The sequence below is a fragment of the Larimichthys crocea genome, chromosome XVII, assembly GCF_000972845.2.
Source record: "Larimichthys crocea isolate SSNF chromosome XVII, L_crocea_2.0, whole genome shotgun sequence".
Taxonomy (NCBI): Eukaryota; Metazoa; Chordata; class Actinopteri; family Sciaenidae; genus Larimichthys; species Larimichthys crocea.
The window spans coordinates 2841355-2864284 of record NC_040027.1 but is presented as its reverse complement, the minus strand read 5'-3'; the positions used below and the strand labels follow the sequence as shown (position 1 = coordinate 2864284).

Genomic DNA, 22930 nt, shown 5'->3' with positions numbered 1-22930 from the left:
TTGGTCGGGAAGAAGTAATATGGAGGCCAAATCACTTTTTTTCTTCTACAGCTAAGAGGTGTTGGATCCTAACTTGTACCGATAAAACACAAACATTGACACTGCTAAGGACATTCAGTCAGTCATCATGGCAGTGTATGAGCCTTTACTGCAGATGAAAAGCAACTCCATCTCTCCTTTAATTTCCTTATGGATTTATCTCGATAAGGAGAAAAGTATGACTCACATTTCTAATTTTACACTACAACAAAACTTCCTGTTCATGGATGGATAAGGAATGAAGAAAGTTCAGATTACATAATTCCCAGATGTCCTTTTGAATCTTCTAAACAAGTGCCAAGGAAAGAGTAATTTAGGTTTTTCACATGATGAACTGCCAAGTGCTATTCTGTTTTTCAGTCACTGGTTCAGTGAATCATAGCGCTTTAATTGTGCTAATGATGCAGTCCAAATATTGACCTGAAAAGTGTTAACATATACTTGAATGGAAAATGTCACGATAGGGTGTAACGATGGAAAATGTACACAATAGTTCATAGGGTTTTATGTAGCTAAGAGCTATAAAAACCCATTCAAAACATATTATGTGATTAAGAAAACATATGGATGTCAGTTGGAGGTTATTTTCTTAGGCACAAACCAAAATTTATACGGTTATATAAATGTATTCACATAGATTCAGGAAGGAAAGGCCTTGGAAAATAAGCTTAAAGTCTTATATCCTATCATAATTCAAATTGCAGCTTGGTATCACTTCAAGGTTTACAAATGTCTATAGGATTCAACTCTGGCTTTTGCAATTCTCAAAAGACTTACAGTATGTCTAACTGTCACACACTGTAGTCCATGTCCATGTATCAAATTCTCAATCAATCAAGTTGAGAGTGGGAAGTTCTTCCAGTCCAGTAAATCAAAATCAAAATCAAAACAAGGTCTGTGGTGAAGTGCTGTTGTTCCAGCAGGGTACACTACTCTATAACTCTTCAAATATGGACCCCATGCTTTAATTCTTTGAAGGGTTTCAACTGGCATTTTAATAAATAAATAGAGCACTATAGGCCCCTATACGATATTGTAGAAATGATCCTGTGCGGCACTAATATGAGTCATACATCAAGATGCAATTGCTGGCTGAATACTGCTTTTATCCTCAGACTGAAAAGAGATTTAAAGGCCCTGAAAACTAATATTTTCTTAATCAGTCTTTTACCATGAGTGATGGGGTCCTACGTGAATGTATAATATTCTGCAATAGTTTGAACAGCTTTAGTCATTTTGCATGAGTGATGTCTACATTTGTGTTTTGCTTTTTGCTTTTCTCAACGATTTGAAGTAGGTGGACTCAGTGGAAAAACGTCATGTGTACAACCCATGCACCAATCACAGTTTAACAACATTCAAAACAATGTGATGATAGTTGTAGTGTTGTTTGCTCATGTTGCCAGGCTACTGTCAGTGACCAAACCACACCCATACTGTACAGTCCTGATCAAGCAGATTATAAGAAACTAACAGTCGAAACTCAAGAATTTTTAGAGAGTTACAGATATTCCGATTTGACTAGATATGAAAAGATTCCTGAATGTTCAGGTCTTAAAACACTTTTATCAGTGGAGGTTCTAAGTCAACTTGTCCAGGGTATACCCTGCCTCTTGCCCAGTGCCTGCGGGGATAGGCTCCAGTCCCCCACAAACCTGAAAAGGATAAGTGTTTACAGAAAATGGATGGATGCCGTTTTATGACCTGTTGTTTTGTAACACCTCAACATTTTGTATGCAACATCCAGCAGCCAGAGAGAGCTCCTCCAATCAGGCTCCTGTAAGTTGCTCTATAATATCCCTGGGCTCAGTAACATCATCTCCCAGACACTCCTGCTGTTTCCACCCTTCCTCCCACTTCATTTTAAAGGCCACTTTGGGCCCAGTTTAATGACATTACATAAACCACTACAATGCTCTTTGAATTTTTTATATAAAAAAAAAATATATCATTTAATTTACACTGACTGGAGCTGTAACACTTTGTTGTTGTTGTTCGAGTGTTGTCACTGACAAAGGAAGACTTCAACTGAGATATCATGTAAATGTTATCCTACATTTATGAGGGTTATCTTATTAGGATTAAACTAAATATCAAATAATTCCTAAAGTTTCTGTTTATTACCTGGATCTGTGCAATATTCAGTTTTTGCTTCACCTAACTGGATTGTGTTTTGCAGGACTACGCTGTGTCAACAGTGCCTGTGCTGGAAGGACTGCACCTAAAAAGTTTTTGCAGCATGGGAGGACCAGGCCTCATTGTCATCGGCTCCAGTGAACCAGCACAGAAAGCCCTCAAAGTATGGAGTTTGTGTATATTTGTGTTGTATGTGCAGTAAACCCCTTGCTTTGCTTCTCCCAGCTATAGTCATGGAAACCACTGAATCAATCTAGTGGCAATGTTTCTACAACTATGACGCACATTGACGCAGCTGATTCTCTTTTTTTTAATTCTTTGGTTGACTTTTGGCTCATTGCTGTTTGAACGAACAGCCCTGTCCTTTTTTTCCTGTTCTGCAAAGTATTCAGCAAGAATAACACTACAAGACACGACATCACACATGTTGATTCAGAGCAGACTGCCTTACTTACAGCTTCATTGCTGCTTCCCACTGCAAGCGCATTGAACTCTCTTGTCATCTTAATCCCTCTTTATTAATTCATATTCTTGGCTAATCTGAGGGGATTGCCCTTGGCACTCACACTCCAGCTTCATTTACTAAGGTTTTGTCCCTCCATTAAACAGCTTGGGCTCATTACAGTGTGAAACGCTTCTGAATCGATCGAGCTTTGTCACAGCAATAGCCCTCAAAATATAAACTCAGGGGATGCTGAAGGACTTGACATGAGGAAGAGGCCGTTTGCACCCTGGCAGAGACAGATTGGTCGTTTTCACAGAGAGAATAATAAATCTCAGTCCATCCCTCTGATGGAATTATCCCTAAAATTCACAAACATCAACACGTGAGACTGCATGTGGACTTGTGCTCGGGCCACATGACTGAAATAATAATAAGTAATGCTGTTTTTGCACAGCAAAGACATGCATAGATGCATGTGTTGTTTGAAGCATACAGACAGACTTGGCTTTGACAGTTCACCTTGCTGCCAGGGCTTTTCACGTGCCCACTAGTGTGATACCCCCCCCTGCTGGCCCAGCCCTACACAAGGTTACTGTAAGTCAAGTAAAAATCAGTGTATCTCAGGGGCAATTAAAACCAGGCCATCTGACAGCACACCCTCATGAGGCATAGTACTTGAGAACAGCACAAGGTCACACTTGTTGATTTTGAAAGCATGTTTGCATTTCTTAAGCGTACACAAGAATTTGAGAATCAATGCATAAACACACGTGCTAATTGATTTTATATTCCAGCATTGACTCATTAAGATTCCTGCCTGTTTGATCACCCCGGTAATTAGCTACTGCGGCGAGGAGTGGCCGTTAGCGGGACTTAATGACAGACTGCTCGCTTTCTAATTATGACTTACGTCACCCTCTCTTGCAACAATTAGCTCCTGTTTTAAAGGTCTTTTAATGACCCTGGATTTGTAATTAGGTAATGTTCTCTTTGTGGGGGGGTGGGGTGGGCGGGTGTCTCATGAATGCTGTTTTAATGAATTCAAACTGCTTGTTTTGGATGTAGATGCAGCTCTTAAGGCAATGAGGCTCCTTGTCAGTATACTCTTGGACAAAGACGCTTTGTACAAATTAAAGTTGGAGCCTGACTAATTCACTTCATCGTTAGAGAGCTAAATTTTGCTGATATAGAATATTTACTGACTGAAGAAAGGAGGACCTGACTCTATCTTTACCTTGGATTTCTTTAACACTAAGTCTCAGTGCTCAGAAGCCAGGTGTAGTCTCCTGTCTGTATTTATCTCTCCCAGTATACATGTTGACCGGATGGATTTCGTCATCCATCTGCTGCTGTCATTGCCAAGCTTCGCTCATGAAGTCATCATCCCAAAATACCGCCTCTGTCAGAGGCTGCAGAGCCCACTCCCTGTTCGCTGTCACACTACTCCCTCCCTATAGTAGACTTGTGGGCATCGCTTTAAGCTTGCCAGGCATTCATGAAGTCATTACTCTCTACTGGTCAGTGTTTGATCTTCACCTCAAGGATGTTTTTACACACTTGGGTTTTATAGATAATGTGGTGACAACACATGGAAGGTTATATTTAGGATGAGTTGTGTGTGATGACCAAATCCTGATCACAAATATGCTTGTGTGTACAAGCCAGTTTTTATGGGTTATGAGTATGTTTAGTATCAGGAGCCTAAACAGTGATGTCAAACCATTCATTCACTTAGTCCCTCAGCTGCAGTGTCAGAGACCAGCAGCTGATATCACCACTTCAGGTCTATGAGCTATCAGCTTGTTTCTTCCTGAGACAATAAAACAAGATCCTGCTGAAGGATCTCAGGCAGGCCAGCTTAGTAACCACTCAAAACTCACTTTTTTATGTCCTTTTCTTAACTGATGGTATTTGTTGTAATTATTTAAATTATCTGATCTTGTTTTATATATCTTATATCAGAATGTTAGCTGCTAATCACCAAAGACACAGTACAGCTGAGGCTGATGGGAATCATTTATTTTGCAGGTGTTTGGTGCTTAAACCAGAGGAAATTTTGAGATTCAGCCTGATGGGGACATAAATCTACATATGTATACAACTCCATGGGTATCTGTATATAACACACACAACAATAGTTCTTAAGATACTTCAGTCTAGCCTAATTGGGGGACTGACTGACCGGCAGACATCCCTGGGGTCATGGGCCCTGGGTTTTTCAGTTATGTATTATGTCAGGAAGAGGGCCATATATGGCATTTGAGCTCTAGGTTTTGTTGCCAATGATGTCATGGGGTCACTTAGTCAGCTGCAGAGTCAGGCAATCAGACAACAGCAGCAGCAGATGATATCATATCATATCATAGATTACAGTGTAGGGTCTATGAATTGTTGCCTTGTTTATGCATAAAAACACATAACAGTTGCGGATTGTTTCAGGGCACTTTTCTAAGACTTTTCTCTTTTCTCAGTATTATCTAAGATGTTCTGCATCCTCCCCTTCACTTCCCTTCCCTCCCTCCTAGTCATCTTCCATCGGATACCTTAGGGTGCAGCAATAAACACTCCCTATAGACCAATAATAGTTTCAGAGTGAAACGTGTGTCAAGGAGTCATAACAAACATTTATTGTACATCAACAGGAAGCAATTTCAGTTTCATTTCCCCTCTGGAGTTGGAAACAGCCTCAAGTAGGATTTGTCTTCTACATGCTGCTGTTGTTCATCAGTGAAAAGAAGTATTGTAAAAAAATTTAAAGGCTTCCTGGGAAGGATTACTACAAATGAGCATTATAAATATTCATACCAGGAGCCAAGATACAGATTATGCTGATGACCATGGTATATGGTACAGTTCCATTAAATTGTGTGTTTTTGTTAACTGGTCAAGATTGTCATCACCAAGGGAGGATTTTATTACCTTCCAGTAAATATTTTGTTTTAGCAGCTCTGACCGAGCACATTCTGCTGCCCAGTTACCACTCTGTGTATTAACTGGACCTCAGCCATTGTCTCGAAGTAAGCTGCTGCTGATTTTCTGAATACCTTGAGGGCCAGGATGACTATTGTGTTCTCCATTTTTTCTCCTGCTCTTAAACATTTAAAGATAACTCACAAATCTGAGGCATACTAATGATGTCAGGAAGATGAACTGATATTAGCAAAGGCTTCTCAAAGTCTAATGAGTGCTTAAAAACATACAGTAATGAAGATAACCTTTCATTGATTATTTTTTCATTACATCTTCAGTATTAAAAATACATGAGCTAGTAATATGGCCTTATATTGACCGGTTGCACCCAGTGACGATGAACAGAGAACCAACTGTTCCATTAGTCAGGTGAACTTTTGTAGGATTTAATTACATTTCATGGATCAGAACTTTACACGAAGCACGATGAAATTCTGCTGCAGGGCATTTTCCTCAACACCCTGAATGTTTTTTCTTTTCCGTTTGTATTGAGAAAGTGAGATGTTTTAGAGACAGAGAATGTGGTAGGTACAACTATGATCTTTGGTGAAATCAACGTTTATTCTTCCTTCTACCACTCTTAATCCCCCTGTGTGTGAGAAACCGTGCTGGCGGTCACGCACATGGACAGTGTTTTCATTCAGGGCTGCTCCAATCACCTGACACACCCCACAAGTGACCTGGGAATGTGTCTGGTCTGGTTACACATTACAGTCACATACACACACACACACACACACACACACACACAGACAGTGCTTGAATTCCACCCTGCAGTGTCAGCTTCTATAAAGTTAATCTGATTTATGTTGTCAGTCATTTGCAGAGCCTGTTAATTTATTGTTTAGAAATCTAAAATGATTGCATGTAAATTAGATGTTGACATATATTAGTCAGGCTCTATCACTTTGCTTTACTGGCACAATGCATGATTTCCTTTTTCATTCTTTGTTTTTAACATTGTGCAAAACTTGAATTAGTGTGTTTCACACAGCACTTCCCAGAGACCACTGTTTTATTTAACAAGTCCAGTACTGTGATAACTTTTTCCTTGGATTTTTTATTTAGTGATGTGATTTACTGCTCATTCTAACCACACAATTGTTCTTCTATTTATTCCAAGCAAGCACTGCTGCTGCTGCCAGAAACATAAAATGTGTCACTTCCTGTGTGCTGAGTAGATTTTCCCAGGAACAGAGTACTTAGAACAGCACATTTTCTGTTGGGTTATATCATTTGGCAGCAGACATCTATTTACATGACACTAGCTTTTTCTTTTTTTTTTCAGGATACAAGGTGCAAGTGCATTCAGCTTATTATGCGACTAATGTAATGCAATCCATATTTGTATATAACTCACACAGAAAATGGTCTTTGACGTTTCGGTAAACGCCCATTCCGCCCTATTGCAGCAGACTTAGTCAGTGGGAATTGAAATGAAAACATCTCCAGCAACAAAGCCCATTGTGCTCACAAACCACACATTTGCTCCCATCACAGCCACTCCTTTTAAACCTATATGTGCGTCAAGCAGACGTCACACATTTGATTGCAGTGTAGTCCCATATGTGCCATTTGGCAAATCATATGAACATTTCTCATTTTTAGAATTGCAGCTTTTGATTATATTTTTTTAATTGCTAATCAACAAACCTTAGCATGAACTCATCCTACCCATAAATAAAAAAGAAGACAGAAAGAAGAGCAGTAAAAAAGCACAAGAATATGAGTCAGAGGGAGGTCCATATCTGGTCAAAATCTCTATTCTCAGAATACTCAAAATACAAAGTTGACGTATTGGATTTTTTTTTTTTTTCGCTTTCCACCTCCCCTCCCCTTCGTGTCTCAGAGGTATCCGCTCACAGATGTTCTGCTCATAAACATTAAGAGGCACCTGCCTCTCCTCTGGTCATAACATCCTCACCCCTGACTTCCACTTGGCAACTTGGGCGTCTTCTCCGCCTCTCTTCCCCCCACTGCCTGTCCCACCTTCAACTCCTTCAGATTACATAAATAACATGACATCTGCTGAGAAAGAATGTCTGTCTGCTCCTGTGTTCTCCATTAAGGCCCCCCAGGCCCCGAGAGTGGTTTGGCCAGCAGAAAGATGTGGTTTTGCCTTTGGTATTGTGTCCTTGCTTCTGACTTAAAGTGTCTGATAGTCTGAATAAATGTTTTCTGTCTGTCTCTCCGATAGTCATATGGACTTCCACAGCCTGGTGTTTATCTTAATATCAATTTCCTGTCTATCTCCTATCTCTGTGTGTAGATCATGCAGCAAATGAGTGACCACCGCTATGACAAACTGACTGTGCCTGATGACCTTGCTGCCAACTGTATCTACATGAACTTACCTAATAAGGGACATGTGCTGCTGCACTGCACAGTGGAGGAGTATCCAGAGAGTGCGAAGGTAATGCTCAGCTCATTTTACATCCACGCATAGTAATTTGTCTCATGCACGCAATCATATATTTATAATCCTGAGGGAGGAAGAAACACATTTAGGACAGTCAGACTGGTTTAGTGGCTCAAATTTAAAGATAACTTATCTTTGTTGCTCTCCATCCTGTCCAGACCTCTGAGACAAACAACTGGCAGGCGAGGGAAACCCTACAAGAATCTATGTGGTAGTTTTACACAGACCACTGCAGGTCAACCACAACCAACACTGTGTTTTTTGACAAAGGAGCGTGCAGTTTTATGTGAAATGACCTTTTGTGGACATTGCTCCGACCACAGATGAAGAGCCAGGGACGTTAGGAAGTCTTAGGAAAGAAAATCTTGGGTGTTTTTTCCTCTTAGAATCATGAAAATAGTTCTTAAAGCTGCTAAAATCAATATTTTTAGATTAGCAATAAATTAAATGACTATGTCAAAGTGGTGACTGATGTGTAGAACCCATTGAATTATCACCTGGTTCTTCATTTCCCCTCAGCTCTGCAGAGCGTTTTCCAGTCTTTCAGAACATTGTTTTGGTTTCACAGCCCACAACTTTACTATTTTGGTTTAGTCTCACTACTCTCATAGGGTCAGTGAAAAACTCCAACACTCATGGCGGACTCTGTGGAATAGGATGTATAGCGTCTGTAAATATTAAAGGCTCATTTTAAGGTAACCAAAGCATGACAGGTCTTATTTTTAGGTGATTATACATTAATGAAAACCTAATTATGAATATTATTTTCCATTTCTGCCATATTCTGTAAATATACACATATGATTTAGTGTTTTAATAAGAAAGCAAAATACAAAATTATATTTGTTAAATCTTAAATTATTGGCAAAGTGCCAAATACATTTTCTGACCCACCAATGACTGTACTAATTGACATGAATAGTAAAATGGATTACCGTTAGATAGAAACATTTTAGGTTTTATACTTGAGGTTGCAAAGTTGGTACTGTGTCAAAAACTCATGAGGAAAATCCTAAAAGGAATCTATAAGGTATAAGACACATTTAAAGGAATATTGAAGCATTGCCCTGAGAACTCTCTTAAGAACTATCCTTACAGCATGTGTTCTGTGTTAAACTGCTTAGTGCTGTATGCTGGCTTGATGTACCTAGCTGAACTCAGTGTCTCACAGCATACACTGTCACTGTCTGAACAGGTATAAACAAACGTGTCTTTCAAACATACAGTGACCTACTTGCAAACATCATCAAATCGTGCCTTTCACTCACAACACTTGCATCTTGTTTTCCACCGTTTTTCTCTGTGAATGACGTGTTATTATCTCACTTTGTCTGTTGGGGTTTGGAAAGGCTGAGTAGTAACTGTGTTATTTAGATGCTTTGGGGTCACTCCACATCACAATAAGTTAAAAGGATTTTCACAGGAACGAATCCAGCAGCCTACAATCTACAGAGACAGTGCTCAGACCTCAAAATGTACTCTGTGGCTAAAACCCCAACCTCCACCAGCTATTTTTAGAAGGAAGAATTCACAAAATTATGCGTCTTTGGACTCGCATCCACGGTGAGGGCTCAGTTTTTTCCAGGAAGATTAACAGAGGGAATTCAACTTGACCATAATAAAATTCTATTTGTGTAACTCATGCTTCCTGCTTTGGTAGCACCTTTTAACGGACCATTTGAAGCAATATTTGAAAAAATTTATGTTTGTTCCATGATCCAGTTTCCTTTTCATAATGTTCAAACCCACCAGAAATTGGCCTGGAACCAAACCAACAAACCCATGTTTAAGAAATTGTAGTTTAAAGAAAGTGGAAAAATATAAATAGCACAAGACATAACACAGGCAGTAAGACGGTAGGGATAGTTTTTATCATAGTTGACTATTATGCCTTGTACAGTAAGCCTACAGTTGGTACATGGTTCCCAAGAGAACTTGTTGCTTGTTCCTCCAATGAGATGTAGAGATTTCTCAGCACAATCACAGAGACATTCTGAAAGACTTGTACTGCTTTCTAACTCTAAACATTGTCTGTCCTGATCTCCGGTCTATTTTTAGTTTGCTCGTGAAGTTACATAAGAGTCCCACATTAACAAAGGCAGGGGGTCATGAGAGAGGATTGGTGGGGTCGGTGGGGGTGGAGACAGGACATCTTTAATGGTTAGCAGTGGCGACGACTCTAGAGGGCTCGGTTTGGAGATAAAGAAACTGAACAGACAAAAGACCTAGTGAAAAATAGAAGCCCCTACTGTGTGGAACCATGCCACCCTCCGACCCAACATATAAATCTCAACCACAGTAATGAGGACTCGGCTGGAAATGTAAAAGAAAAAAAAGAGACACTTTGGAGGTGGAGATGTTATAAACGGCAGGGGATTTAGTGATGTTGCTTTGGGGTAGTTATACAAAAGCTCAACCTTTCCTGACTTGACCCTCTGATCACTTTTTTGGATTGCAGTATAGCTCGGTCACTTGGTTCAGACTGAACTATCTCAACATTGTGGGCTGGATTCCCAAACAGATGTTCATGTTCCTTAGAGGATGATTTTGTTTGACGTTGGCGATCCCCCAACTTTTTCTTTGGCGTCATCATGAAGTTGACATTTGACAACTATTGGTCGAATTTCCATAAAACTTGGTACACACAGTCATGTTCCTCTCAGATGCAAGAAAAGTGATTGTAAAAATTGTATATGTATTAACAGCATATTTATAAGTGGTATAATGTGTTACAGAAGAGTACGATTGTGTCTACATTGCACAAAATGTCCCAGGTAGAAAAGCTCAAAAGTTATAAGGCACATAAGTGAGGTGGCTTTGAACATGGAATTGGTTCACCAGAGGCTTCGTCAGCCATATTGCATCACGAGATAAGAATTTGTTTAGTTGGTCCCTCTGGCTGTGCCGCAAGGCCTCACTCAGTATCACAGCAGGGTTGAAGTGAGAGTTTAAAGAGAAAAATATCCTGGTTTGGAAGTCTGGTAGGAAAACACTGGTTTTCTTCTGGAAAATGTCCACAGGGTGACACACTACTTTACGAGGGTCTTTTGAGAATGTTGTAATAGTTCTCACTCCCATCTCTTTTTTATATTTTGCTGGGAGAAGAGGAAACCTTCTTGAAAGGTTGTTCTCCTACTTCACATTTTGTCTCTCTGCAGGGCTTTTATATCACAGAACATTACAAGTTGACAAGCAGAGTAAACAAACTTAAGTGTTGCATACGTTCCCTTTCACAGTTGAACTATACTGCCAGTTGAGCTGTACTTAAGCTTTTCTAAAGAGCTTGTTGAAGCACTGGCTGGTCAGTACTTGTAATACTGGCTCACAGAACTGGTACCCAAGGGCAGAGTCAAGAGGTAGCTGTTACCATGACAACATCTATTTTGTATTTGATTATTTATTTTTTATAAGGGCAGGTTCTTATTTCAGCCAATGATATTTGGCTGACATGATTCCATAATAACCACTGATGATTTCTAGATGGAATAATCTAAAAGGGCAGGATGTCAGTTTTTCCAGTGACAGCTTTGTCTGTGTACCCGGCAGGTGTTCGAGAAGTTGAAGGACCACATGCTGATCCCTGTGTCCAACATGGAGAAGGTCAAAGTGGATGGAGCCCTCACATGCTGCTCTGTACTCATCAACAAGAAGGCCAACATCTGAACACACTCACCAGGGGAGTCTCTCAGTGCATGGTAACCAAGCAGAGCCTGTATCCGATCACCAAGGATCCCGAGGTTTAGCAAAACTATCGTTGCAAGACGGATAGGCAAGTTTGTTGTTACTGAGGGACAAAGAAAATATATATTGGAGGGACTCATCTGCTCTCTGTTTTCCCCCAAAACACTCAAATAACATACAAAGGTCTTAAAAGAGTGTGAATAGTTCAGATGACATAAAACACAGTTTGTTTTAGGTTATTGTTGTGTCTGTAAGAATTAGGATATTACATGTAATTTAGTCTTATTTTACTCTTGATTTAGATATATTCTAACATTTTCTATAAAAAAGCTAGATACAAGGCAAAGAAAAGTGTCACAGTGTAAAAAAACAATTGGTTTATACTGTTTACATACACTATTTTAACTGTGATTAAAATTTTGTGTGTGTGTTTCATTAATTCAGTTGGGACTCAGTTTGTAATGTGACTCTTGAGGAACTGTATTTTTGAGCAAGATAGAGGAAAGAATCCCAAGGCTGTAATATAAAATTCTCAATATCACAATTGCTTCCTGATGTTTCTTTACAATTGCTGCCGAGTACATTTGATAATCATACATAATTTGAAGACCACTGACACACTTGTGTATGTTTTAAAAATGCATGTTCACCTGATTTTTAGGTTGTTCTCACTCTCACAGAGTTCTCACTCTAAAAATACAGTTCACCTGATAAGCTTTCAGTGTGATTGCACTGTCATGATTATTTGTTTTTTGTGATTGATATTGGAAGTACTGCCATTGAGACCTGAGGTGCTCTTACTTTTCACAACTATTCTGACTATTCTACTAATCAGTGCTATTGATCGTTCATTACAGGAAATGATTTTTGACTGTTCTCAATAATTGCCACCGGCTAGAGAAGCTGACAGTAGCCTGTTCATTTATTTTACATGGACCATGCCCAGTTTCTTAAGCAATTTTGCATCCTTCCCGTTGAGCCTTTGTTTACTTGTAATCTGTTCCAACCCTACAAAAGACAGATAACAGCTGCCAGTGTAGGAACTGTATGTTTTGCTTATTATAAACTGAACTATGCTGTGACGTCACTTGAATGATTCTCAAGGCACTGTAGTTCTCACACCATTGGGTCTGCCTGTCTGTTGTGTTGTTGATTACACTGGCTCTTTTTTTCCCTGTCTGGCAGTTTTTGCTCTGAAACTGACGTTTGTTCCACTAACTCCAATAGCTCCAAATGTGACTGCAGTGAGAGACTTTGCACTCAGCATGCAGAACAAGCTAACTGCCCCCGTTTGGTGAGTTTCCATGTGTTCACAATAGTAGCTGCCAGCAGGAGTTCAGAGGATGTTGATGAGCTCTGTTTTGGTGGCCTTATCTGTTGTTGCTGAATTTGTGCTTGAGGCCTGTAGACCTAGCATATGTAAACATGCACACTGTACATACATTATATACTCTACAAGTTAAAGCCAATCACATCTGAGACCATGTTGTTTCTCAATGTGATTGTAAGTGAAAGTTGAGGAAATTACATCAGGAGGTGATTCAAACTCCCTCCATAGACGTTTGCGTATGGACAAGCGGGCAGTGATGATGAAACATGGAAAGAATTCCTGTTGGGAGGAGAGGCTTGTACACCAGTAAACACTGACTCTCTTAAACTTTCTCTGTCTTTCTCTTGACTGTCTCACTCTCAGCGCTCACTTTCTCCCACCCTGTGCTATTGCCTCATAGACTATCTGGGCTAATTTATGGCCATGATATCATACAGTCTGGCGAACACTGTAGATGTGATGGCCTGCTGTTAAAGTGTGACACTAGTAGTATATTTTAAAGAAGGCAGCTGGCTGAGTGCAGGGTGATAGCATAGTTGCAGAACATCCAGTTCTGATTCATGCAGTTACTCACGAAGGCTGATCCAGGCAGGACCCAGTCATACACTGTCTGATTAGTACAATGATAACCACTGTCTTTTAGGCAGGTAAAGTAACTACATCTAAAAATTTCATCCAATTGTACATTGTTCCAAATCATAACTTGGTTAGACAGCTTTTGGGCAACCTTTCCCCACTGCTGATTTCAAATCATTTAAAAAACATTTAACACATTTTTGACTCCTGACTGGCAAAGCTGTTCGGGAGTAACTGAAAGAAAAGTGTGCTGACTTTGTTGAGGGCTTATTCATCACTCTTAGTAATTCCCTCCCTTATCCCAGTAGCCACTGATGTTGTTTGCCCTTGTTCCAACTCAGGTCTCTTGGTTTTCATACAAGTTGTGGAAATAATTATTTGAGTCATTTTAAATTCAGCCTCCATCTACGTGTATGTAATAAATTAACATCTAGCATTCAACTGTGTTGTACTTCTTTTAAATTTTGGTTGAAATTACCCCAGTTGTGGAGATTAATACATTTCATGATGAATAAATCACATTTTAATTAATATTTTTTGTTTAACAGCTCTACAAACCTAACCCTGGGCCAACTGTTCTCTCATTTTCAGTACTGTAGAATATCTAGCATCATCTCACAAAACAGAGACAGAAACCCATTTCTGCTCGTTGATCTCTGCTACCACCTAGTGACACCAAACATATAAAACAGACAAAAACAAGGTTTGTATGTTAGAGCGCCACAGTGCAGCCCCAGTGTGTTTGAACGCAGGAAAACATGCTGTCTAGCAAGCTACTTAATACAGTTAAAAATGCTTTGAGTGTCTGTTATGTTGTGGTTGATTTAAGAATAAATGCAACAGAAGAAAAAAAAAGCTTTTCAATGTTTATTACCAAAAATACAAACATTCAAGTTATAATGTACTGCATAATGATCTAAATGCTTGTCTTGGCTGTTACATGAAAGGAGATGACAAAGAGAAACACACGTTTTAGACTGAATAGAAATCCCCAAGGAATATGTACAATATAAATGAGTTATGAGTATATCAAAACAAACAATGGCAATCATCAAACATCAATGAAATAATCCAGAAAACCAAAATGCTGTGTTTTCTGATCATTTGTAAGTAAATATACACAAGAAAAAAGGAAGTTACATTCAAATTCTAAATTAAAATAATGTACAAACTCAGGTGGACACTTCCTTCCTGACACTGTTTTTCCTTTTGTTTCCACTTATCTGAGGTATGCAAGTGGTAGAACAGTGCTAAAACACTAATAGTAAAACACCAATTATTGTTAAAGTTTATATGAAATTTACAGATACTAGATGTCGCATTATAGCACAACATAAAAATACACGGGAGTAGATGATGAGCAGAAATTTGACTTTTGATTTTCAAATGTTAATTTGTCTTTGAATCTGTTGTGCATTCATGGAATTTCAGCTACAATAGAGTGCATAAAGGGTTACAGAAATGATGAGATGATCAAAACTAACACCATTACATTGTGAAAGATAACATAAATTTGCTTAAACTATTTCCCAAATAAATCATTAAGAGATGTTATTCCTATTGAAGCCTTTCCCACAGCCAGAACTACTGGTGCGGATGTGTAGATGACATTTAGCTACAGGGGAAATTAGTATAGAGGTTGCCTGGCCCTCTAGCAACAGCGACTTTGCAGTTGAATCTGTCAACCAAAGGCAAGTAGGAATGGTTAAGAAAGTCAGTGCCTAAGCAGGCTGGGGTACAGACTGAGCCTTCTGTACAGCAAGAGTGACATGTTTCTAAGAGATCATCCTTCACCACCAGGCCTTCTTTCTCTCCAACCTTCTCCTCAACATACTTGTTTCCTTTTGAGCAAAGAATGACACTGTCTTTGTTCAAAGTCACATAGTCTGGAAAGACGTTAGTCCCAGGACTACCATCTGCCTCTTCTATGCCGGAGAAGCCTCTCTCTGGTGACAGGAGCTCAGTGGATTCCTCTGAGGCCTTCCCCAATGCTGAAACCTCACCTTCGGACATGATCTCCACCACAGATGAACACGTAGTTTCCTCAGAGAGTTGCTTTGCTGTTAATGGAGGATTCTGTAGTGAGAACACAAAGTGATTTATTTTTAACACCTGAGGACACCAATGCACATTTAAAGTCATGTAGTGTAAACTAGACTCTAATAACATTTGCAGACTACATCTACGGCAATGTGGCAAAATGATTATTTATATAACCTGCCCAAACCTCCTCCTCCACCTCCTGTAGAGGTAGGTAGGTAATCAGAAGATTGATGGTTTGATCCCTGGCTCTTCCAGTCTGCATGTCGAAGCGTCCTTGGGCAAGATACTGAACCCTAAATTGCTCCTGAAGGCTGCGCCATCAGTGTGTGAATGAATTAGCTCCTGTCTGATGAACATGATAGCCGATGCCATCAGTGTATGAATGGGATGTGTAGTGTAAAAGCACTGAGTGGTTGGAAGAATAGAAAGGCGCTATATAAGTACAGTCCATTTACAGTACCATTTGTAAAAACAAAAAGATAATTTACCCATTTCTGCCCGTTCATCTCTGTCAGAAAGCCTTGTAGGACTTTGGGGTTGGGCACCGGTGGCCAAAAATAGAGTTTGAGCTTACTATAAAAAATACACAAAATAGCAGACATAAACTCTGTTGTGAACCGGTTGCAAAGAAAGTAATTAAAACAATTGGTTAAACTTTTTGGGCACTAAGCAGAGTAATTAGGAAAAATGTGCAAGTGATTACTGTATACCTCACAAGGTATTTCAGTTTGTCACATTTATTTTTGTTTGATTTTTTTTGTTTTTTCCTTTTTCACTGTCATCGTAAGAAGTGACTGATAACAATCTGAAGTTGGATAAAAAAAGTCTTACCTGAGATACATAGGAAACAAGTAAATGAGGATGACAGCAGGTATCAGCATCAAGGCAGGGATACACAGCATGAGCCATTTGCCTGCAAAGGTTATTTATTACGGTCTCGAATGGTGTTCAATTGTCAGACCTGAGAGGTCTATAATGTTTATTTTAATGTATCAAGGCACAGAAATGCATTTCATGTACCACTACAATTGTGATATCAAAACTGAATTTAAATAAACTACTTGCTAACCACTTCATTGCATTTGATGCAACTTTACAACTGTTTGGTTGTGATTTATATTCAAACCAACCCAGGTTTACTAATAAACAGGTTGCTCTGAGTTTTGTCAGTGTGAGCTTACCTCTATCAGTAGGGGTGTGATCATGAAGCACATCAGACCAGTCACTCCAGTGGCCTGAGTAAACGAGGCCAGTAGGTTTAGCTCTGATCCTAACATTGTACTGGCTACCCATTGGAACATCTAGACAAGTGTCAGTCTCAGGAACCTTTGGGGATACACTCTAGGGACAGAAAGGGTGAGTTGACATTTAATATTAACAGCATTAAATGGCAATCTTAGTGATTATGTACTTTATTGTTCCCTTGCAAAACAGTGTCTTAATGCATTTAGCTCACATTGCCTGAATGATGTTGCATTAGCATAAATGTTTTGGGTTGTTTTTGGGTTGTTTTTTTTTGTTTGTTTGTTTTTGCATATCCTCATGTTTCTACACATAACATTTTTTTTTGCAACATCCAAAATTAAAACAATATAGTGTATAATCTGTGTTGACTTTTTTGCCTTGAACATCTCACTGAATTGAAAATTCTTTTCTTTGAGGCCATCTAGTGGTAATATCATACTAACATAAAATGAATTGGAAGTGAATGCAAAAGTTTTTTTAGTTACCAGAAATCACTATCAGAAAAAGTAGATCTAAAACAAAAACAAAAAATCATCACCCTTGGCTATTCATGAGAAGAGTCATATGTCCCTCCTCTGACTACAGAACAACCGTGCTCCCTTTTGGGTAAAACAAGTGCTGTGAAAGTGCCTTCATCACATTTGCCCTGCATCAACACTTCATCACAGGTTAGTTAATGATGTCACTGAGTAAATGTATGCCGATTGTAGATCCTTTTGAATTAGAAAAAGTCTCAGTGAACTGAAGTTTTTATGGTGAAAAAACATGGACCTGCCATAAAACACCTGAAGAATGGTATTGGATGGACTTATCTGTCCACTTGAAACATGAACTGAGCTGACCAGCTTTTTATTCATGTCATGTAAGTGGGGCTAAAACCAACCCGTTTTCTCTTGGCTTGTATTGTCACGATAAGTACAGACCACAAAAAAACAGCTTTCCACTTCCCTTCAGTGAGATCATTTGTTTACAGTTCTGGCATACTTGACTACCAGAACAGGAAAATGGTGTCATATCGAGTGAAGAAGTGACAGAAGTGACAAAAGTAACAGAAATATATCACATGGAGAACTGATAAAGTAATAATATATGTCAGTTTCACCCACTCCAATGAGGGCAGACTAAAAGGACAATCATTAACCCCTATTTCTTTCATTTTTTTAATATAATAATGCCAATGATTATTGTTTGGCAATGACACTATAATTGTTTGTGTAACTGGCCAAAGGATTTTGGCTCCTAATAGCTAAAAATCAATGTTATTTTATACAATTTAGTTGCCTAAGACCTGAATTTGCATTCATCTGCTTTCAAAAGGAGGCAGGAGCATGACCCAAGGGCAAAGTATCCAGGTGGGCTGTTCTTATCCATCATAACCATGAAATGATATCTCACCAGCCATCCCCCCTCTTGGATCTGGTAGCAGACTTCATACTGCAGGTGAGTTGCCAAAGATAGAAGTGGAGCTTCCCAGTTTAAGCACAACTTATCTTTCTCAAATGTTCCTTTCAGATGACTTGGTGGGGATGTTTTGACTAAAAACAAAAAGTGCATACAATGTTTCAATACACAAAGCCATGGAACCACACTGCATCTGAGGCCTGATTGAAAAAAAAAAGGTCAAGCGAGTGGTATCTTGGGCTCTTTCTACTACAACAACTTAAAAAATGCAATGTGCTGCAAAAAAAAATCTAGACAAAAGTCTATTAAATATTAGTCTTAATAAATATGTTTGGGCAAATTGGTTTTTGAATTCTGGATTTTTTCAAATTAGTTAATTTATGGTACAGCTGCTTCTACAGAGTACTCTGAAGAATAAGCCTTTGAGGAATATTTGACTAAAGTTGTAATTTTGAGAGGGTTTAGAGTCTCATTTTAGTGTCTATCTATCTAGTTCTTACTTAAATCTCTTTGATACTCTTTAATATAACCAGCTAAGAAGTTGAAAAAATACAGATAGCACATCCAAAACATAAAAATTGTTAAGCAACAAGTGTAGCAAAAGATCACTCACTGCTGTTGTTGAGAGTGAACTCTTGCGTATAGAAGGTTCTGCTGAGCGGAGCTGAAGTGCTGTTGAGCTTGACTCTCATTTTTCTGAATTCATCTCCATGGAAACAGCATAAGTAAGTCAAATCCCCATCAGTGAGACATTCTGTCCAGCCCAAAGTTTTACTGTAAAAATTAAATTAATATTATCACATCACATCAGATCCCATCCAAAGTGAGTTTGTTCTTTGTGTTTAAGGAGTACACCCTTGCAATGCGGCTGCACTGGCAAGGTCATGCAAAAATCCATCTTGCCAGGCTTCAATATGTGTCTGGTGTCCTATGTTATGGGCACTGTTTAATGCTAGGTGTGTGTAACGACATGTGTGACATTTGAAAACAACAATGTCAGCTGCTAAAGAACTTAGATGCTGCTAGCATCAGTTAGTTTTTAGCATCAAAAGAAGACCTTTTCAGTTTCCAAGCAAAATAGTTGGTAACACTGTGCCATTGTTGCTAAAAGCAATACTACACAATGTTATTGTGGAGGATTTAATAAAAAACAACCTGTAACATTACCATAAAGAGTCATCCTAATCAATCACTTGTGAAATGTAATAATGTAGTAAGAATGTAATGTACCTAAGACCTATCTTGTAGAAAAGTTTGTACCCATCCTCTACACCATATCGGAGCTTATCCCACTGACATATGATATTTTGCAGGTCAGAGGTGTAGCACATGAGTGAAATATCATCTGAAAAAAAGAAAAGAAAAAAAATTCATCCAAGTATCACATCTGTAACAGATGAGGTCACAGAGTGAGATGTTACTTAGTCATCCACTAAGACCTTCACACACTTTTCTCATTTCTACACACCTGCACTTTGGGGAACTATGGCTCGCACAGGCTGTGACCAGCTGCTCCAGTGCCCAGTATTTGGACTTTGGGGATATTTAGTATTGACCTGGACCTCAACTTCCTCCCCTGGTACCAAAGAGTCCAGTTTGTCAACTTCTAATACCTGTAGAAATTACAAACATTAGATTTTACAATATTATTCATATAGGCCTAATTTTTGTTTGTCTTGTTTGTAAAAGCTTGGCAATGTCCACCATATCTGTCTCCCATGAACTGAATGTTCATTTTACTACAACAAACTGTTTCCAATGTGGTTAACAAGAATTTGTCAATAGCCGGCCTCATAACTGCAGAACATGTGTAACCACACAAGTCCAATACCTACACATCTAGCTTCTTGACCTGCAAGATTGCCTGAGACCAGACTGCTGATGCAACAGTTGGTTTGCACAACCAAAGATTTCTGCAGAAATTGTCAGAAACAAGTTCATTGTCGTAACCGACTTGAATGGGTAAATGCTTATCTTTGGTGGCGTCTTATGTTCTACATAATTGAATGTCAAATGGCAGGCAGCATATACAGGTTGTAAACATTTTGTTTTTTTACAATTACTTTACAGAAAGCCCAGCATATTAACTTGGCATAACAATACATGATTTCAAAGTCATTTTGGAACAGTTCTATGTACGTCTACCTCTTTTGTCTTCTCTCCCAGCCCCTTGGAGTAGTATCGAATCTTGTAAATCACATCTTCCAAATATTTCAGGAATTTGAATTCCCAGGTAACCTGCAGCTGTCCAACTTGGCCATTTGGGTGTAAAGACACGTTGAAGGGGGGATCCAGGAGAACTAGGGAGAAAAAAACTTCATGTGAATTTTCCTTTTTTCAAACAAGTGATCAAATTATTTTGAATTATTATTTTTTTCGTCAGTAAGTAAATGTTGTATAAAAAATGCCTTACCATGGTTCTCCACATGGACTTGACGTTTGTAGAGGCTGGTGTTGGTGTTGCGTTTCACTACTTCCAGGTATGTTTCCACAAACAGGAAAATATCATGTCTTGAAAATGAGCAGATGTGGAGGAAAGTGTCCTCTTCGGTTCTCTGAACAGACAATTCACACCTTTTCTCCTGCCTTAATAGACATTATAAATCCGTCAATTAAACTTTATTTTTATAGCACCTTTCACACAGGTAAGCGCAGTACAAAGTGCTGAGAAGGAGAAGCCAGTGACTCGAAGATATTTAAAGGTCACTGAATAAAGAATGTATTCTTAACAATATAATTCTAACAAATATAAGTCTAACTTAAATAATTTGAAACCCTCTAGGGTCTCTTCATACACAAAACACACTAAGTTTACTGCGTATAACATACCTGTCACCAACTCTGTAGAACAAATCATAAGTGCTGTTGTCTGAAGTCTCAAAGAAGCAAGTGAAATCCTCTTCTGTGCGGGAGAAACATTTAGGATTTTGCTCATCCTTTAAGAGCAAAACATCTGTTTCACAAATGACAAATATAATATATGAGCACACCTGGAACAAAACATAGATTTTTTTAAACTAATGAAAGCAAGATGTTAACTATGAAATATTATATTGTGACAACAAGATAGTGTCTTCTAATAAACCTAATCTTTCTGGTGTTCAAGAAATTGTGCTAACTTGTGGGAACACATCACATGTGAACAAGACCCACTCATTGCAGGTACGGGTGACAGGCTTTTGTGGTGTAATATAACTGGTTCCCACAAGATAATAGCCTTGCAGAACATAGCATTTTCTTCCAACAACTTGTTTGCACAAAATTATATCTCCCCCACTATATAGTTGGCACTTCACTTCAAGTAGTACTTCAAGTGTGCAAATATAAACCATCCTTAAGCCCTACCTTCCTTTGACAGATGATTGACAGTCCCATCCTGCCCAGGCACAAAGCCCAAATGTATCCACAGAAAAATGAGTACCTCCCACCTGCAGGGCAAATACATGGTAGATTGAGGTATCCTAAACCACCAAGGCACTTACACTAACACAGCACATGCTTGTGTGTATGCATTGAGTGTTGTCTCTTATTCATGGTTAGAAGTGGGCATGGATGGGTAGGGGTGAGCAGTGGTGAGAGGGTTGGTCCAATGTGAGTTGTGCTTAGAGCAGGAAGTGTGCTTTGTGTATAGCGGAAGTAAGCACAAAAAGGCAGTTTCAGAGGAGTGATTAAGAGCAAAGATAAATGAAATATGTGCATACTTTTATTTAACCCTAGGTATTATGTTAACTAGGGTTAGGGATAACCCTATCCCTTCCATGAAAGAAACCTAGTATACACCTTGGTTTACAGCATTGAGTACATGTATTGAGTCCTTACAACAGCTGGCCTTATTCAATTCCAGCCAAGCCCTTTAGAAAAGCTTTGTGCTTTTCTAATTTTATAGTTTGCTCATTGTTTGTAAAATATGGTGCTCTGCTGCAAGTGTGTGATTGGTCATGTGCTGCAGACACCACCTCTCGTATGTAAATTTGCTCATAGCTGGATTGGGAAAAAAGATTCTTCCCAAGCACTCTCTTATCTGAGCACTGCCCAGAGCAGTTATCCAGCTCTCTCCCCATTATAACTTTTACACATCACTATGTTTGTCATCAGTCATCATCAGTCTCTTGATCATCCTTTTAGTTGAGCTGAAGCAATTTCAGTTGATTAGTTAATCAACACATAATTCAGTGGGAACTATTTTGATAATTGATTAAATGTTTGATAACATTTGACAATGTTAAATGTCAAAAGATCAAATGTGTGCCACTACTATATAAAATGTAATATTTTGTGCTTGATCAGTTTTTGAAAGTTAAGTTTTGAAGGTTAAGTTTAAAAAAATCATATGTCCTCTTAGGCAGTAATTAAAATTCAGAAAACAACATTGACTTTACTACATACATTCAAAAGAGGGGGTTTCATTCTCATGTTCAAAAACTAATTTTCACACACAGTAAAATGAAACCTGCGAGCATGACACTTTGGTAAGTAGGAAAACACACAGACAAGTGGTGACCACAAACTGATCAAATCTCTACCAATGCAGTAAACCTTAGATGTCACCCTGCAATTTATTCTGTTCTGAAAATTGTACACAAGTTATCCAGATGTTTCTATGATATCTATTGCCTATAACAGTATAACTCTGTCTAGAACTATG

General features: G+C 38.8%; 2 protein-coding genes across 5 annotated transcripts in view; one reads left to right on the top strand and one right to left on the bottom strand.

Moving 5' to 3' along the window:
* Positions 1-11856, top strand: part of ddah1 (dimethylarginine dimethylaminohydrolase 1) — a 71476-nt gene extending 59620 nt beyond the window's left edge. For all 4 annotated transcript variants that reach the window (XM_010730954.3, XM_010730953.3, XM_010730955.3 and 1 more), the window contains exons 4-6: positions 2219-2338; positions 7860-8003; positions 11556-11856. In XM_010730954.3, the coding sequence (XP_010729256.1) occupies positions 2219-2338; positions 7860-8003; positions 11556-11672 (381 nt within the window). In that variant the 3' untranslated portion in view covers positions 11673-11856. The remainder of the gene's footprint in view (positions 1-2218; positions 2339-7859; positions 8004-11555) is intronic.
* Positions 11857-14448: 2592 nt separating this feature from the next.
* Positions 14449-21840, bottom strand: mpl (MPL proto-oncogene, thrombopoietin receptor). The gene is made up of 12 exons (XM_010730951.3): positions 21631-21840; positions 21115-21238; positions 20699-20871; positions 20431-20585; positions 19754-19898; positions 19516-19630; positions 18899-19059; positions 18280-18419; positions 16821-16980; positions 16471-16552; positions 16128-16212; positions 14449-15672 (listed from the first exon to the last, which is right to left on the bottom strand). The coding sequence occupies exons 1-12, from the start codon at positions 21728-21730 to the stop codon at positions 15208-15210; spliced, it is 1905 nt and encodes a 634-aa protein (XP_010729253.2). The 5' UTR covers positions 21731-21840; the 3' UTR covers positions 14449-15207.
* Positions 21841-22930: the final 1090 nt, after the last annotated feature.